This window comes from Molothrus aeneus, chromosome 8 (genome assembly GCF_037042795.1).
Source record: "Molothrus aeneus isolate 106 chromosome 8, BPBGC_Maene_1.0, whole genome shotgun sequence".
NCBI classification, from domain to species: Eukaryota; Metazoa; Chordata; class Aves; order Passeriformes; family Icteridae; genus Molothrus; species Molothrus aeneus.
This window is the reverse complement of record NC_089653.1, coordinates 29,861,202-29,880,990: the sequence shown is the minus strand read 5'-3', so window position 1 is coordinate 29,880,990 and position 19,789 is coordinate 29,861,202. Positions and strand designations below refer to the sequence as shown.

General features: G+C 35.5%; 1 protein-coding gene across 1 annotated transcript in view; it reads left to right on the top strand.

The window, feature by feature from the left end:
- The window catches only part of RAB11FIP2 (RAB11 family interacting protein 2), a 32,301-nt gene extending 13,385 nt beyond the window's left edge, over positions 1 to 18,916 (top strand). The window contains exons 4-5 of the mRNA XM_066554289.1: positions 10,768 to 10,813; positions 14,343 to 18,916. Coding sequence (XP_066410386.1) covers positions 10,768 to 10,813; positions 14,343 to 14,570 — 274 coding nt within the window. The 3' untranslated portion in view covers positions 14,571 to 18,916. The remainder of the gene's footprint in view (positions 1 to 10,767; positions 10,814 to 14,342) is intronic.
- The last annotated feature ends 873 nt before the right edge of the window (positions 18,917 to 19,789 follow it).

Here is a 19,789-nt window from a genome sequence, read left to right as displayed (position 1 = left end):
AAATGGGATTAGTGAAAAGAAATCCTGTGGATGTCACTATTTGGGGGGGGGGGGGGAAACAAAGGAGTATTTAGGTTCCTATGTTAGAGTACAAGAATTAAAGAACATTCTGTTTCTAAATGGGAGCACCCACATGAACTCTTATCTCACTTGAATTCATTTTGCTCACTGCAGCTTTGCTGAGTTCTGTGCCTTGAAAGTGTTGCACAAGGCAGCAGTTTATGTCTTGAGCAGAATGAATTAAGTTACAGGGATGATAAGAAACTTTGATTTAAATAATCCATTTTAATCTTTATTTGTCTATCAATGCTTTACTTGTTTTCTTTAAGAAAAAGTGTAACTCACTTTTAGTTTCCTTCCAGGGTTCTGTATGCTAGTGAGAAAGATAATCTTGGCTGCCTGTCTCTCTTTATACATGCATAAATACATATATATATTTATGTACACTGCCACCCACATATACTGTTCACAATAGATAAATGTTTAAGAAGGTAATTAACTTTCATTCCTTTGCATTCTTTTTTGTTTTGTATATAAATGACAGGAATTAGCAGTCCTTGCTTTTTCAAGGTAATCATTCATTTCTGTGTAATGACTTAAATTTGGTAGAAAATGCATTTGAAACTAAAATGCTTCAGACTGGAATCTGAAGTCTGTAAAATCAAGCACTGTTTTAAATGGAAAACATAATTCTAGAAAATTCACCTTTCCTGTGTATTAATACCTTAATTAATGACATGAGTAGTTTCTCTATTAAAAAAAAAGGTTTTTGTTGTCTTGTTCTCTTAGAAGAGAGGGATCTTATTGTGTTCCAGCTCAGTTTTCTACATGAGTTAGAATGCATGCATTCCTGATTTAAACTTAGAATTATTTTCTTAACAAAGCTAATCATGGATGTGAATTAGGGAACTGAAATGAAATGGAACTGCCTTAGAAAAGAAGTTGTTGCTAGAAGCTCATCTGACCTCAACAAATTATCTGCTTAGAGCCTTCCATGAGTCCAGTCAGTTCCTAGTGTCTTAAATGACATGTTTATACACAATCTTAGAATATTTTTTGTTTAATGAAGTATTTCTCTGGATTAGCTTAAGGTTAGGTTGTAGCTTGGTTTGTCAGAAGGTAAACTTCTATTTTGGTAAGTTCCTTTAAAGAGAAATAATTCAAATAACAATTAAAATTGCATAGCATTTTTTTTTTAATGAAACACTGTATTCAGGCAGATGCTAGATATAACTAGTGAAATCTTTTGAAGTTCTTGAATGCAGCAGATCTTGATAAATATAAAACTTAATGGTAATCACGATGGACTTGTTTTCTTTGTTTTGTAATTAAAAAACTCATCACAGTGCCCATTCAGAAGGACTGTAGTCATTTGTTTCTGTCTTTGTTTGAGAGTCCCTTTTACTGGTTCTTGACTTTTATGTAAACATAAACTTTTGATAAGACAAATAGATATTATTTTATTTTCAAACAGCCAAAACAGTAAACATTCTGTCCTTTTTTGTGAAACAGCTATTATGGCATAATGTCTAGCATGCACTAAGTTAAGTTAGAAGCTCTTGTTTTTTATATGTTCTATTATGATATTCTGTGTGAACCTTTTAGACTTAGTTTACTTTCTTCCAAATGTATCTTATAGAATTATTTTCTTTTGAAGTAGAAACTAATACAAAATGTGCATATTTAATAAGTTTACAGTTTAAGTTTACCTTTTATCTGTGGAGGATTTCTCGGATGGAATCCATTTTTAAATTTTTTGAACTAGTGATACTGAAGAAAGAATTTGTATGAATATGTGCCCAAAATAAATGAGGCTGGGTAACAAATTCAGTATGCAGAAAGTGGAGAAAGGGAATTTAGTCTTTGGGTTGTTTCTTATTTACTCATTGTGCTGTTAAGATCTTTTGGATGAATCCCATTTGTGCAAGTAAACCAGGCAGTACATTTTTATTAAGGTGTGTCCAAAATTAGTGTTCTCTTGTGGACCAGGTGTTTGCTTTGCAGGTGGATCTCCCACTTAACCCCACCTTGCTAAGCCTTGGTTTGGGTGATGGAACATCCTGAGCTGATGAAATCCCACTGGAGGATGTATTGCAGGAGCACACTGGAGCCATAAAACACCCAGTCTGTGGGACCAGGCTGGACATAGAGAAAAGTGGAAGGGAAAAAACCCAGCCCATAGCATCCCTCCCTCAAAAAAAATCCACCAAACCCAGCTCCTTCCTGTTTGTGGTGTGACTGTCACGTTCTCAGTGCTGGTGAAGCCACATCTGTAACCTTAGGGGGAAGCTTTTCAGTGACTTTGGAGAACTTTGGGTCAGGCTTAAGTCTATTCTTATTAATTGTGGTTGGCAATGTTGAGTGAGCAGTAACAATGTGGAGGACAGCAGCTCGTGACATCAGCTGGGTGAGCTGCTGAATAGCCCTTCACCAGCCCATCCTGCAGTGCTGAGCTGGCTGGCTAAATGCTCTGTCACTAATTACTCCTACTTACTAATTAAACAAATGAAGATAAGTGTATCTTCCGCGTGTTGCTCAGCTGCTGATCCAAAAATTATAGAAGTGGTTCAGCAGCACTTCTAGGATTTTTTTTTTTCCAAAAGCAAGTATGCCAGGATTATTTGAATTTTTTTAATTGCTATTATTTATTATTGTTGTTTCAAGAAGGTTTTAGAAGTATTTTGGAGAAGCAAAACAAATACCTATTTAGTTCGTATATAATACTTATTGACAGGAAATCACAAAATATGGACCCCCTAATTTCTATTAATCCCTGATCTGGCAAAGTTGTTCCCTGGTTTTGACTAAATCTGTAAAATAGGGATGATACTTTGCCTCCTGCAAATGCTGAGTGGATAAATGAGTAATTTTAAAGTGTTTTTACAGATATGATATAGCAGAGTTACATAAGTGTTAAGATTGGGGTTTCCATTGTCTGTTCTAGGAATAGTAGAGATATTTATGACCTGATTTCTTGACAATTTAAAAATGCAGGAGTCTCATAGTGAAACAAAAAATGCTGGTTTTGCAAATACTACAAAATCTGTTAGTTCCAGAGGTTTTGTATCGTATAGCCAATGAGGAATTTTTAAGTAAACAATGTCTAGTGCTCTTAGCCAGCATTTACCAATAATGATTTTGGTTTTGTACTTCTTAATGCACTGTTTTGAAACTTTTACCCAATATTGCCTTAAATTGCACTCATTCTTACAATTACTGCTATTGTGGCTCTCAGGAGGTTAATTTGCAGTCAGAAGCCACGTGGCTTTTGTGTTGAACACAGTTAAAGAAACTGAGGGTGCTCCTGGAAAACAAAGATTGTTTTGTGCCATAACCAAAGCCTGTGCATCGTTTTTCTGAAATTGTTTTTGTTTAGGAAAATACACGACACTACACTACAGGCTAATAAACTGATGTGAAAATTTCTCAATTTACACCACTTGACAAGTGCTAAAAGAAAAGCATCTTTAATTTTAATGTGTTATTAGGACCTTTTTAGAGAGATTGTACAAGTTATTAACAAGGTCCTCTGAGACAGGAGACGGGTAATTAACAAGACCTACAGAAAGGGAGTTTAGGTAATTAACAAGATCTCAGGCACTGGACACAGGGAGACAAATAGTCCAATATTTAAAGCTGACAGGTTGTTACTAGTCAGATCAAATTCCAGATCTGGGAAACTGGATTGGTGTTTGGGAGCTTTCTACTAAACATTTTATATATATCTATACATACACAAATAATGTCTGTGTCTGTATTTACACATATATGTACACAAGAGAGAGGCATTAAAAAAAACCCTTCTAAAGTAGCATTTCCTTGACCTAACTACTGTTATACTTCACAGAAAAGAAGATGAAGCTTTTGTCTACATAAAGATTACACTTTATCTCAAGTTCTTGCAATAATTATGTTACATTCTTAGCAATGTGGAAGATGGAATAGTGGAGGAGAAAGGAACTTGTGACATGCGAGGATTCACTGTAACAATTACACATAATGCTCATATTTATAATATTAATCACTGGTGAATTGGAGCGTAAATTATGAAAATACTACTTAATTTTTTTTCTGTATTTTCTTACTGCTTCAGCAGTTTTTTAAATTTGCAGCTCAAAAAGAAAAAAGGAGCAACCCAATCCTTCAACTCTTTTGCATCTTTCTGCTTGTAGTTTCTGAATGTGGTGATTTTCTTCAGCCTCTCTCCCACCTTCATCACAGTGGCTGTTAGAGCTGCCTGTCTCCTCAATGTCACATGTTCCAAACAAATCAAGGACTGCAGTTTTTTTTTTCCCCAATGGAGGCAATGTTTGAAATAAGCAATGGCTCTGCATTTTGATATGGCCATTATTAGATTTGTTAAAAAACAAGTGAGGTATCATGAAAACAGGAGGCTTTTGATAACAGTGATGTGCTTGGATCACATTAAATTGTTAAGTCTGAAGAACAGCTGATGTCTGCTACATTTCAGCAACATTAATATTTTGAATGTGTGATGGTCAGGTGGTTAAAGAAGCTTTTGCAACATCCTGGTGTTCCTCTGGGTTCCTGCTTCTCACTTGAGCTGTGCCAGTAGAGCAGGTGCCAGTCTCGAGTGAGCTGAAGTTCTAAAGTAAAACCTGTTATCCCAAACCACAGTGAGGGTGAGTTATTAGAGCAATAACTTCAGCATAATCAAAGTCACTGTTAAAGGGTTTCAGTCTTGCAGAGTCACTGGCAACAGCTCCATTGGAATGAACCCCAAAAGTTGCCTGATGAGAGCAAAGGATTGTAGTGGCTGTGTACTTCTCTGCCAAATAGGAAATTCAGTGTACAATGCAATGCACTCTGTTTTTCACATGCCTTTTTCAGAAATGTTGCTCTCTAGATATTGCTGTGCTTGCTAAAGCAATAAGGTCTGTTAAGACATTTTAGCACATTTATTTCTTGGTTATTAAAAAAATGACATCAGATGAACTATGGTATTTTCAAAATTTTGTTTCCTCTGTCAGTGTTAGCATGTCTTATTTTAAGAACAGTGTACTTTAGTGTTGCTTTTCTTGAAAAATTTTTTTTCAGTTCTCTACTGAAATTTGACTAGACTTTAGTCACCTGTGATCTCCAATCTAGGTAGAATATTTATTGGTGGACTATGAGAGTGCTTTAATTGTACTCTAGACTAATTCAGTGTGGTAAAGCTGTCAGTGGAACATTATTTCAACAAGAGAAATACATTGATGGTACATGAGAGGCAAAGAGAAATTACAAAACCAGCAGAAGTCCTGCAGAGATTCTTAGTCTGTCCTGCCAGGACTGTTATCATCTGATTTAAAAGATCACTGCATGTGATAAGAGAATAATGAAATCTTTTGCAAAGCTCCTACAAAGCAGTGGTCACAGCATTTGGGACATGACTAAGGTAGGCTGGAGCAATCAACTCTTTGAGGGATATTGTAGAAATACTTGGTATTAATCTTGACTTTTGCAGACTCCTCACCAGCAATCAGTCACTCCTAATGAGTTGACTCTTTTAGGAATACTGTTAGGAAAGTTCATCCTGCTGGCTGCATGACAAGATTTTTTCAAGCTTTCAATGTCTCTTGTTGCACATTAGGGCATGTGAAATCTTTTTTGAGAGGATGCATGAGGCATATTATCTTTCCCAAGGGAAAATGCACTGCCTGTTCTATTTCATTTTAAAAAAGAATAATTTGTTCTATTGTTTCTTTATTAATAAATGCCAAAACTATGTAAAAGCAAAGCAGGTTTTTTTTTCTGTTTCACTATAAGAACTAAGGATTAGTTCTACTTTTTTAATAATTCAAAAATGGATCTGTAAGTTTCAGTGTAAAATATAATTTTAGGATTGTTTGATTTGTTTGTTTGTTGTTGACTTAGAGATCTCTAATAATAGGGTCTTCCAGTGGAGATCCTGGCACAACTTTTAGTCTAACAGTTCTTTAGTGGTCTCTTGAGAAAAAAACTTATTTTCTGTAGCACAACTCCTAGTAGAAGGAGAAATATTTATATACTTAGAATTCTAACTAATCAAGAAAAGGTAGTGAGAGCCACAAAACCTGATCCTCTTTTTGTGTCCTCCTGGGGTTACCCAAGCTCCAAAAGGCCACAGGACATGGCTTGACAGCAGAGCAATTTATACAGTGAAGTGTCTTAAGTGTTGTTCCCCAGAATCTAATTGCAAAATAGATGGTAATATGCTCTTTCTGTACTTGTTTAGCTGCCAGACAAGACAGTCATTCCTTCTCAGAATATAAAGTGAGCTCTGCATTGCCAGGCACAGCAGGCTGATTTTCTATGGAAGGCTAAGTTTCTGAATTTCATTAACTGTATCTGATTTTATTCATTTCTTTTGGTTTTGGTTTTCTTTTTTTATTTCCTTGTGCAATAGTAATAACCTAAATGGCATCCTAATATTTCAAGATTTTGATATATGTTGTGAGAATACAAAGAAAAAATCATTAGCACTGTAGTCAGAATCAGTCCAAAGATCAAGAAGTAGGATAGGAATAGGAATTTCAACTCTAGTGAAAAATGAATATGGCAGAGCTTTTCTAATTACCTGTGTGCAGAAAGAAACAGAAAGCTCACACTTAGCTCATTGGTATAACAGATGTTTTATAGAATGTTAAGTTAACATAAATTTTAATACTTTGAATAGTAATGATTAATTTAAATATCCTAATTTTAATTTCTAATAGTATACACTACTATTAGATTAGTTACTACTATCATGTAACTAATAGGAATAGCAAAAAGTAAGTAAAAAGCTTTTGGTCCTTAAGAAAATACACTTTCCATGGAGCAAATTTAGGAGTCTGATTCCCATTCATTATGTTGTCAGACTAAATGACACTAAAATGTTTAAATCAGTTATAGGAAAGATTTGATGAAGATTGTTTTAATCTCTAGGCATTCAGAAGCTAAATATTTATGCAGCCCCTAGACCTGATGTTTGAATTTTTAACTACTGTTAAATTTCAATAGGCAAAGTTGTAAGGTGCAGTCATAAACCTGAGCTTGTGACATCTCCTGAACTCAACTCCACCATATTCTTCCTTTACAAACTGTAAATTATCAACATGCAATGGAAGTATTTAATTACCATAAAAAATATTATTTTAAAAAAAGTTTCAATTAGTTCTAATGAAATGTTTTTAAACAGAGAAAATAACAGTAAAGTACAAAATAACATGTTTGCTATGACTATGAAGTAGCAACCCAGACCACTCTACAGAATCAGCCCTGCAGTATGTCTGTCTCCATTATTAGTTTATATTATTTTTATTTCTCATCACTTTCTCCCCTCAGGAGCAGGACAATAGAAAAGGGTTCTCAGCTCAGATGAGCTAAAATTGAAATCTTAGCCGATAAAACCCCAGAAATTCAAACAAACTTTACTATTCAAGAAAAATGTAAAAAGAAAGTTATATCCAAAGCTGTAAAATAATATGGAACAATAAAATAATGGATATGATTTAATCTGGTAAAAATGTCTGTTATATAAAGTAACTGTCAAGGACACTAATTGAATTCCCAGCTGAGTGAAATGGGGGACAGGACTAATTGTGCTGGGTTGGAGAAATCTGTTCTGCCTAGAGAAGGATAGGGGGATGTGCAAGTTGGGGGCTCAGTGTCACTTCCATGATGCTACTGCAGCTGATTTTTAATCTGTGCTGGAAGGATTTACCTCCCTGTTAGTAGTTCCTTGAAGGTGACCTGAGAGAATGAAAATTTATTACTGGTAAGAGGCAAACTGTTAAAAATCAGTATGAGGCATCACCTGAAGGCACATGAAAAGTCCATTTGTTAGAAAAGAAATATCTTTTTTACTTGCAAACTGAGCAAATTTTGTTTGGGTATAATTGACAAACAATAATTATCGAATCCCACAGTGCCAGTTTTTCACAATCACTGTTCACAGTAAGCCTCACTCAAAAAAACCTTACAAAAATCCAAAAAGATACTTTTTTTCCCAATCAGTGAACATGGGAACTTCTTCCATAGCAGGAGTTCCCTGCCAGTTTATCGAACTCTGGGAAAAAACCCCAGAGACTGGTTTAAAATTAATACTATCACTATGAACTGTGAGTGTAACACAGCAGAAAACAGTGTTATTTTTTATAATTGTTCGGATCAATGATTTCAAAACAATGTTATTTTTTATAACTGTTCAGATCAACGATTTCAGAATGCTTTTGGGCTGCTTAAAGGAAGCTTGTGCTTCTTGTACAGCATGGGCTGCAGTCCTGGAGGCCTGTTTTATATAATTATTGCCAGTAATTGAGTGAGGTGATAACTTTAGGGGTCTATTATTGTGATGAAATTTAAATTAAAAAATAAATGCTTTCATGAACTTCAATACACCAAAAAGACAATTCCACCAACTGTTTGCATTCCTAATTTTATAGGATGTTCTTTTGAGGTGTTACCTGCCCCTCAGACAGTGAAATAGGGGTGCAGTGCTGGGAGTCTGCATCTGCTCACGCCTCGGGCTGGGGCACTGGCAGGAAACTTTGCAGGGCTCAGCAAGGCTGACGAGCTCCCACCTTACTTAGCAGACATTTCAATTTAGAAAAATGTTATTATATGCAATCTCAGCACCTGCTGCTTCCTTGAGAAGCAGTATATTTTCTATGAATCTCCTTAAAGTATGAGTAAGAGCCCTCATAGCATTTGGATTTTTATTGGGGAATATTTTAATAGCTTTTCATTTTTTTTTTTTGCAAGTGTATTCAAATTTCTTCTTGCAAAATACGCAGATGTTCTCTTTTGAAATTGCAGTTATGATGTCCACAATTTTGCAGAAATTATTGCAGGTTTTTTACTGCTTAAAAAAAAAACCCAAACAACTAGTCCATATTGCCAGTGATTTATAGTTCTAATTTTGAAATGCAGCTTCTCATAGTCAGAACTGCTGCTTTCATTTTAAGCTACCACTACGAAAAACAGTCCCAGAACTTATTTCACAGAAACTAAAAAGTCATTCAAGGCAGTGAAAGATCCTGCTTTTTTAACCTTTTAGAAAGCCCCCCAGTTGAGCAGTCAGGCTGCATTATTCTATATCTTGTCTAACATGAGGAAACAGTCCCAAAAGAAAGATATCCCAAATTAACGCCACACTTCGTTAAATAGAGACATTCTTGGTTTTCACCAAGCTAATTCGATCCAGTTCAGTTAACTCATTTTTTTTGTGCTGGGATCACGGAAGGCAGCCATGAATGGAGCGAGTTCATCATGTGTTTGACACATCAGAGTGGGGCTGAAAGGAGGCTGGGAGGGAGGGACCCTGCCTTTGGCTGGGCACACAATGCCCCGTGAAAAAGGCTCCTCATTCAAAAGGGGTCTCAGCAAACGGGGCAGACTGCTGGGGATCACTGTGACACACAGGTGGAATGGGAATTAGCCAGGCTTAATGGCACCTCTGGGTGTCTGCTTGGGACTGTTCCTCTAATCCAGTCAAATACCCTCAGATGGTTTACAGGATTTCTGTGTGAGCAAAAGTTTGCCTGCTTTTGGAAATCAAAAATTGTGTACACACTTAAAAAAAAAAATTTAAAAAAATATTATTTACAGAAAAATACCTTCATTTATATTTTATGTATTTTAGTTCATAAATTTATATAAATATATATATAAAATATATATATTTTACGTATTTTAGTTCACAAATTTATATATATATTTTTTTTAGACGTATTTTTAGTTCATAAATTTTTTTGCCCTTCCACTTTTACACCATGAAATATGTGGTTTATAAATTCAGATAACAGAGTGGTGAGCAGTCATAAAATACATGTTCCCTAATACAAAAAATCTTCACAATTAAAAAAAAAAAATATATATATATATATATTTTTTTGTAGCTCTCAGTCACACATCACTCTCAAAGCCAGTACATGCAGTCTAACAAAACAGATTCTGTGTTGTGAGAGAATGTGCCTGCTGTGGTGCTACCAAGTAAATAATATTTGTGAGCCATATCCAGATTTTGAACACATTTTTTTGAGAGAATGTTTTCTCTCCAAACCTGCTGTAGCAAGTACATAAGAACACAGCATCACTGATTTTTGAAGATACTTGCTAATAATTACACCAGTCTGTGTGGATAGTTTCTTAAGCCTGACATTTAGACAGCGGCTGTTTTTATCAGTATAAACAACATTATGAAAGAGCTTTTCTTTCTGGATATGCACAATAATCACTAGGTTTATAAAATAATAGATTATTTACTCAGTTTTAAGTACAAAATAAATGTAGCTGACAGAAGATGGCTTTTTAGCCCTAAGCTGGTGATCTCACTGGAATTTCTTCAGGAACTTTGTCCTTTAGGAGTTGTCATGAAAGCTGGGAATATGAGTTAGTCTGTAGGGTTTGGTTGTTGGTTTTTATCAATCTCATCCCAGGGACCTCTTTCTAGGATATTTCATTTAAAGTAGCACTCCATGCTTAGAAGCTCAAGCTAAGTCTTGAGATAAGAGGAGAGATAAGGAAGCCAAATCCATAATTGCCTTTCTTGCATTTCTTAATTAGTTATTCAAATTTGATGACAAAAAGAATATGAAAAATACAAGAATTGTGAACAAAGAATATATTCAAATTTCCTTTAATTTCTGATGTTTTATTTTCCTAAGTTTAACAAATCAAGAAAATAAACCATATTAAATACTTTGTAGCTGTGTGTCTAATTCAGCACTGTGTTCTGGCAGATGTTTTGGACAAACAAGTGTGCCCTGCTAATATTTGTTTGGTGTGGTTTTTTCTCCACAGTTTTAATGTGAATCCTTCTGGCTCTGAGGATCTCAGGAAAAAAACGGTGAGTTATGAAATGTTATGGAAAGCCATCAGTAAATGCCAGTTAATTTATACTTGTATAAGCTTATAAGCTTTTGTTCTTTTTTAACCTCTTATATGGAAATGTTGAGGTTTTTTTGGTTATTTTTTTGACATATCCAGAAAACCTAAGCAGAAAAGCACAGGCTTAATGTAAATTTGGAAATAAAGAAGAGTTTTGCACTCAGGATGGGGTTTAGCTGTGACATGCTGAAGAAGGAAATATTTAGTTCTTTGCACAAAACCTGAATTTAGGAGTGGTTTGGATGACTCTAGAGAAGTAATGGTCAGGTGAGGAACTCTGCATTAGGCAGTGATTTATTAATTGACCAGACTGGAGCTTACCATCACTATAATCAGAGACTTGAGAACAGTCTTTAGAAGGCAGATCAAAATTAAAATTATTACCTGATAAATGGTAGGATTAATAATACACATAATAAATGAACGGATGAAAACACGAAAAAATATAAATGCTAGAAGGTTTTCAAAATGCTCTTTTTTCTAAAAGTACTGAGAATAAATTGTGTACTAAGAAAAAACAAAAAATAATCCACAGATTGCCTGGAAAGTGTCTTTGTTTGAAGGAAAATGTGGTCTTACTAGAATTTGTTCTGTGAATAGATGACATCTTTAAAAGTGGGTTTGTTTTCAATCTCTAAAATATATAGAAAACAAGTTTCACAAGCAAATATGACTTTGTACTGTTTGTTTTCTGCTGGTTTATGTAAATGATTTGTAATAACATTTGATGTTATTGTAAATGCCCAAGTTTTTATAATGTAAGTAGCTGGTGGGAGATGTCAGAGTATTTGAAGTCTGCCTTTGATCAGATAGTAAACTGAATTCTACCAGGCAGTTACTTAATCTCTGACAAAGAGAGACATCAAAAAATTGATTTAACTTAGCAGCCATTGTCTGTAAAGTAACCATAATTACAGTTTCTATGTGCTTGCAAATGTACTATTGCAAATCATGTAATTTATTGCTGGTAAAAGCATTGGTTTAATTCTTTTAAGAAATAAGATGTGAATTGTTTTATTTAAAGGATTTAAAGGTGATAAAAGAAATCCTTGATGATTTTTCTTTTGGAATACCAGCCACCCTAAATGTCTGTTATAGGATTATGAGGTGGTGCTCATTTAATGCAAAATACAAATTAGGTGGGGAAGAAAGTCTATCTCAACCAGAGTTTTGAATGAAACCATTTGAATTTCCTTTTAAATATTCAGGATTGCTTTCTAAGGTGTTTGAAGTAATTTATTATTAGATTCTGTAATATTAGCCCTCACCAAGTTATTCCATTTCTTCCTTGTGCATATTATTTAGTAATTATGTTTGTATGTCTTCTCCTCTGATGCCAACACCTGTCTCTGAAAGCAGCGTTTAAATGGGAGCAGTAGCCAGTTGAAAGGGCAGCATGAGCTCTTTAAGGCCTAATTAAGAACTGAAAGGAAGATGAAGTAAGTAGGACAAAAGATGTGAAAGTAGCTTAGATGACATTCCCAGAGCAGAATTCCTCATTAGAACAATGAGGAGATGATCAGGGATTGCCAGGCCTTCGTTTTATCTGTTTTATCTGTCCTTTCCTGTGGCTGGCAGCATGTACCCCAACAGGGTTTTGTAGCTGAGACAATCATTCTTTGCACGTCTTGTTTAGAACCTTTTTTTTTCCCCTTAGATAATTCATTATAAGATTATTCTTATGCATTAAAATTGTGGTGTCTATTTTTGTAAAGAAATAAGTGTCCCTTAAATATTACCTACTGGCTCAAGCTGAACATACCAAATCTTAATTATAACAATATTAATTTCTAATTGCTAGCATACTTCTGCTAGAATTTTCTTGCATAATTAAGACATATATGGAGCATGTGCATGATAAAACATCTTTAAGGCATATATATTACAGACTACTTTCCAGTAAACTTGATTGCATAATTAAAGTCATCATTGCACCTTAATTCCTGTTCCTTTGCCAAATCAGAAAATTAGGCAAACCCTATATTTCAGGCACATAAGTTTTAATGGTGTTTTTTCTAGTGTGTAGAAAAATTTAGTAAAGAGAATAAAATTTAATAGAGAAAGTTTTACTTTCTCTTCTATACTTGTTGAAAATGGACTGCTAACCAATTTATAAATTTCATCAGGTTAGCCATTTAATAAAGTGGCAGTTACTGATTACTTACAATCCCTTAACTTGGTACGTTTAAAATACTGAATATGCATCCATAAATGTGACATTTGATGTCTCAAGTGCAGAGAGAAACCCTTAAAAGCATATTTTTGAGAGCTACTGTTAGAGTATAATTGATGGAGAGAGGCTGATCTGTCACACTTCAGCCCATTTGCAGGGCACCATCACTTTTAATTAGGTTCCTTTGAAAACTTTGGCCAGCTGCATATTTTAATGGGTCGACATGTGCCAATGTGCAAATATGGAGCTGTATGGAAAGAAAAGAATGGGGCATGGAAAAGGAATGAGTATGACTATTATGTGGTGTGCTTCTTAGCTGTGCAAGCTTTATAATTTTTAATGACATGCTTCTACTGTAAACAAAAGCTGTCTCACGTGCCCTGTTAGAAGTGCAGGACCTTGTAGGTTCCATATCTTCTAAATGTTTCTATTTCTGAATGAGATGAAGCATACTCCTTAACATGTCTAACAGTGCTGATACTTTTATAAACCAACACACAAGGAGACATTCAGGTTTACAGTCTTTAGGATTACATGTTGTCCTTTTTAAGATGACTAATTTGTCCATCTCTGCTAATACCTGCACTTACTGAGTCATCAGAAATCATTACAGAAACAATTCTGTTTTCCCCACTGCTTCATTCTGGGCCTCTCCTGCTTTAAAGCAAGCAAGAAGGTCTTTTATAAGTACACATTTATTTCTGCCTAAAGTACTCTGGTGCAAGTAAGAAGTAACCTTTTGCCTTCACCTGCAATTTAAAATTGAAAGTTTTATTATGTGATTCAGAAGCCAAGGCCTGGAGAACCACTGGTGACTACAAATATGAATGTGAAAGACAGATGAGGGGTGATGTCATGTAGAGCTGAGTTAATGCTTTGCTGTGATGCTCTCCAGAGGAAAATACTCAGAGAAGTTACAGTAGGAGTTGAATTCTCAGGGCTCTTCTCTTGTTATTCCATAATTAAGGGGGTTGGTTTCCCAAAATGGACCTGCCAGCTGTTGTTGTGCTCACTGCTCATATGCTCACTGCTCACTAACTCTGACACAGTGTCTGTGTGTCCACCTCACTGAGATTTTTTTTCTGAGATGACAGAGTGGGAAATGTTCATCCAGCTGGGTAGCCCATCTCCAGTTGTCTGCTCCACTGGGGGTGCTAGAGGGAAAAGCACTGCAGCAAACAGAGGTGTTGCTGAAAAAAATTGCTTTTCACATCAAGAGATGCACATGACAAACACAAAAAGCAATAACCAGTTAATTTTCTGGACACACTGAAGTGCTTAATGAAATCTGGTGTTTTTCTGCACTTACCTGCAGGAAGGAAATCCTTTTGATGCCACTGCAGGATACCGAAACCTCACTTACGAGGAGGTGCTGCAGGAGCTGGTGAAACACAAGGAGCAGCTGAAGAAGAAGGACAGCCACATCCGAGAGCTGGAGGATTACATTGACAATCTGCTGGTGCGAGTGATGGAGGAGACCCCCAGTATTCTCAGAGTGCCATATGAACCCTCTCGGAAAGCTGGCAAATTTTCCAAAAGCTGAGATAGTGCTGCTTTCTGCTGAATGCATTAGTGGAAGGAGATCATACTTTAATATTTTGTCTTCTCTTCATTCCTTTTCTCCTAAGAAATTCCAGCAAAATGGGGAGGAGGGACAATGGCGTGGGTTTTTTTCCTTTTTTTTAAATCCAAACACTAGCAGGGGCTGCCAAAAGTTGTTTTATGTTAGATTACTTAGGTACCTTTTTTTTTTCTTTTTGAAAATACATTTAGGTACAGAATACTTAAAATAGAGTTAATGATACATAATAAATATGTCCATGCAGTTTATATAATAGCTTAGTGTTCACCATGTGGCAGTTTCAACAGAGAAGCCTGTGCTGTTATGAATGTTTTCTTGAATGATTATTGGTATTAGGCGAATATATTGTTCTTTTTTTTACAGCATGCCATCAAGACCACTGTTTTCAATCCAGTGTAGTACTCTACTAAACCTAAGTGTGGTTTGTTGCAATGGAATGTAGTCCTGCACATATTAGAGGAAAACAGTGATGCACAATCGATCCTTGCAGAGTAAATGCTATATTCTATACAATGTGCTTTTTATAGAACAATGTAAAAAAAAAACCCTGTGCCATTTCTATCATGGCACATGCTGGAACCAGTTATTTTACACTTAAATGCTGAACTTTGTGTATAATGAGTGAACTTTGGTAGTGAGCTCATGACATAAAGTTGTTTAGAGGATCTTTTTGTATGAAGTTACTGCATGCATTTCATGTGTTAAAAGTAATTTGAGCAGTGTTCACACAGTCAGAGGTACAACTGGAGAACTCAAATATGGAATAAAGAAATGAATACTTCAGTCAAAATCTACTGCCATGAAAATGTAGCAGAAATGGAGAGGCTGACTTAAATAGACACGATAAATCGATTTAAGGTCGAGTTTTACATGATATATGTGTCTTAACTTTTTAAATCTTATGACAAGAAAGTATATGCCTTTAGAAATAGGCCATGTTGCTTAAACACATATAGAGTACTTAGGCTTTTCATGAAAAATGTCTGTATTCCATGTAAATAGTTCTAAAAGTCAGTTCTCACTGAGAAAAAATGAAAGAAGAATGTAGTAAATATCCTGATCATTTAATAATTGTTTGTAAAATGATGTATGAAAAAGGTATCTGTTATTCAATGAATTGGAAAAATATAGTGATGAAGGTATAATGGGAAAATACTGTAGAAGAACCCTCAAAATATTAAGATGAATACATTTTAATTTTCATTTCCTTAATAAGAGTCTTACTTGGATATTCTGTTGCTGTGAAACAGTAAAATGTTATTTAAAGCATGTACAGAGAATATTTTAGATTTGGATTTAAGATAATTGTCTTTTCCTCTGTTTCTGCACCTGATCTGTTTGGTTTTTTTACAGCACCATGGCATGGCTGCTGCTGAGGTGACCAAAAAAGCTTGAAATTAAATTCCAATTTGTTGTTGTTGTTGTAAAAGGTTTTTATACATTTTCACTTATAAAACTGCAGAAATTGGTAATATCTTGAATACTTATATGTGGAAGGGTTGAGAAAGTTCTGTCTGTCTGCTTTTGATGTCATTAGTATTATAGGACAGCACAGAAGTATTCTAGTTACAAAAAAAAACTTCTTTGTACAAATAGTCTCAGATTTCATTTACTTATTTTTGGCTTTTTTTCCTTTATTTTCTTCTTTTATTTAGCAACTACCTCCCAATCCCCATTAACACTGTCCCTAAAATGTGTGCAGCCAGAGTTCCCAACCCACCAGTGGGATCCCTTCGTGTGGATCCCTGTGCCTGGATGGATCCTGAGAGGTGCCAGCCCTGCCCAGCTCTAGAGCTCTGCATTTGTGTTTTGCAGTGCAGAAATCCATCCCACACCAGGCAGTCTCTCTCTTTTGTCAGCCTGAGGATGTATCAAGCTTGGTACCTCAGAAACCACGTGAATGTTCTTTTCACCCACTTAAGATCTCGATGACTGTAAATTTGTTGTAATATATTCAAAGTGCCAAAGGTCATGTACTAGTTCATGGTATGCTTGCTGATAGAAGTTGGGGTTTACACTCAATTAGATGTTCATTTTCTAATTACACCAGGATGTGTTTCAGTTACTCAGTATTTCCATAAAGGTTCTTAAACATTTTCAAATGCTTGGCCGAAGCCAGTGGTTTTCTCCTGTTGTTGATGGGGAATTGTTCTGTAATAGTTTTGAATTCCACACTCATTTTCAGCTAACTGGTATGAGACCATCTCTAGTATCCACAGTGCTTAAACCATCCCCACCAGTGAGGATTAACAGCTGCACTAACCAGAGAATGTGCTCAAGCGACTTCTCACATGCAAGCCAACTTATAATTATTAAAATGAAACTCTACTATATTTAGCACCTCTGAAATCACTTCTTTTAGAATGTAAATGTAGAATATCAAACTGCATAATTGACTAAAAGCAGATCATTTGACATATTTGCATACCAAGAACGATAAGCAGATTAAAGGTAGCGAAAAGATCAATTTTTGTGCATTAGTGAAGAAATTTAGTGAAGCTTTGAATGTGCTATCTAGTCTTTATCTGATCTCTGAGTGAATAAAAGCACCTTTTGTTTCTAACAATTTGTCAAGAAAGAGGAGAGAACAACAAATGCAATTTAGAAAAAGGTAAAGTTACTGAGAGGCAGAATGGGACATGAAAATTATGAAGATATTTTTATACAGTTTATAGGTAAAAATACAGGCTACTTTTGGAACAATTCTTGAAAGATTACATACACATCACTCTGCTTAGAAAGAAAATTTTAACATTTTCGTATATTCTATTATTTTATAAAAGCATCTTTACCCCACATGTATTTTTTGAACCATGCAGCTTTCAAATGAAAACTTCTCATACAGAGTAATTTGTATGTTGAAAACAAAGGAAGTTCTGTTTTTCCCATAGGATTAAAATTGTAGACTTTCTTGCAGATCATTTTTACCCATAAAAACTTGCCACTTGTGGTCAGTCTTTCTTGCCCTTTAAAATATAGGGATGAAAATTTTGAATATCTCAATATTACTTTGATATTTTCTCTCCCAAATTAGCATAAGAGTTCATCCATGCATGCACTGTATTTTGAAATTATCCTTTAAAACAGCTCTGCCATGTATTTTGCTTTCTTAAAAGGACAAATATGAAGGCCATACTTTAATGTTTTAAGTCAGAAATTTAAACTTTCTGCCATTCAAGAAGGATGTTTAATATTTATGTATGTTACCTCTTGCTGCTGTATTTTAAGTTTAGCTTGGTTTTCCACCTCCTAATGAATGTAGCATTCTCTCTAGATTATAACTGCATTTATTGCTGTTGGCTCTGTGTCAAGAACTATTTGTAATTTTCCAGCTGTGGAAATGCTGCCTTGTATTTAGAAAGGTTTCATGATTTGGGGACCTGATGAAAATCATGCTCATAGCCTGCATTTCTTTCTGTACAGGATGCCCTTTCTTGAGTGCATCTTAAAACAAACAGAACTGCTGTCTTAATGTGTTTACTGCTGCACTGGGGCTTTATTTATGCTTCCAGCTTTAAAGAAAGATTATTGTCCTACGTCAAGTACGTAAAGTGAGCTGATGCTGTTCTGCTCTTTGTACCATTGCTGTTGTAGATATGATAGAGGTGTTAGCTGGGCTTTTCCAATGGTGAATTTAGAGCATGTTGGCTAACTTGCCCTTCTTTGAAGTACTTGCTGAAGGATTATAGCTCTGCTGTGTTCATGATGCTAGATTTAAGGGTCTGTCAGCACTTTTGGTAGGAAACCCTATTTTCAGGGATTTGTAACTTAAAATTTTCAATACAGTCACTGGAAGTATTTAATATGCAATAGGTAGCACTTTAATCTGTTTATGAAGGGGTTTGAGGTTTGTTTCTGTTGAAAAGGTCACAGTCTCCTAAAGCATGGTGGGCATTTGCTTTATCTTTTATAATTTCCATGTTGAGGAAGCCACTGTATGTTACAAGTGGTTGAGCCATTCCTATTCATCTTAGAAGCTTCCAGATGTATTACAGTGTATTATAAAAAGCTGAAGATCCAGGTTATATAGGAAGTCTGTAAAGGATAGGATCTCTACTTATAACTTAAGGGTTTTATTTTGTCTTGTGCATCAATGGTAGTTTGTCTACATTTAATAATGGTACAGAATCATAACTATATGCACTTGTGAGAACTATAAACTTAGAATGCATGAAAAACTTTATTTTTGTTCCATTATTGCAACTTCAGATCCTTTAATTTGATGAAAATGTTATCTTAATATTTTAATTTCTGTTCATTAAATAAATATTGCATGTCTAACACTAATAAAGCACCACAATGCACTATTTATTGAATTGTGACATTAATCTGTGTCATGCAAAGCATGTGACTCCTAAACTTCATGGTGTTAAGGCTTTCAGACCACAGAGAGGGGTATTTCCTTAGGGACAGCTCTAAATGAATATCCCAGATGTTTGCAGGGTAACCATTAAGGGAAATCTCTTCTGTAGTGTCCAGAACTTTGAATTAGTGGGAAAAAAAATTGTGTTCTTAAATGATCTAATCTGTATGTCTTTTTTAGTATGGTATCTGCAAAGCCTTTAAATGCACTATTCCTCTGATGCCATGGCTGTGTAAAAATTACCAGGAGATCTTTGACACTGCAGGCCAGAGCAGCATTTAGCATGAGAACAAACACTGTGCAAATTCTGATATGGAGAACATGACACATATTTCTCTTAATACTTGACAAAGAACCCAACCAGAATGACAGAAGACTGGAGCATCCTCCTCCATCACCCAGAAGTATTTTTTTCAATGCTCCCACAAGTTTTTCTCCTTTTCCATGAAGCAGCAAAACAGCAAAGTGTGTCCCCTAACAACAGCAGGTTTTCTGGATGGTGAGGAGGTATGGAGAGCAGTCCTGGTTTGGGAGAAGAACATTGTGAATCTTCCACCCATTTTCTTGGAGCTTTGAATTCCACAGGGATGTGATTCCTCCCACTTGATTTGCCGTGTGAGCAGGTCCTTTGTCAATGCATCTGTGGACTTAGAAAGCTTAGGAAGGGTTCTTCTCTTAGAGGTGTCCATGAAATGGGGTGGTTGTGGGAAATCACAGAGCTGTCCATGGGCTTCCACAGATCCCATCAGCTGTGTCTCCCCATGGCTCACAGATTTGCAACTGTCCTGGTGTGTGAGGAATAAGGACAGGAGGGGAA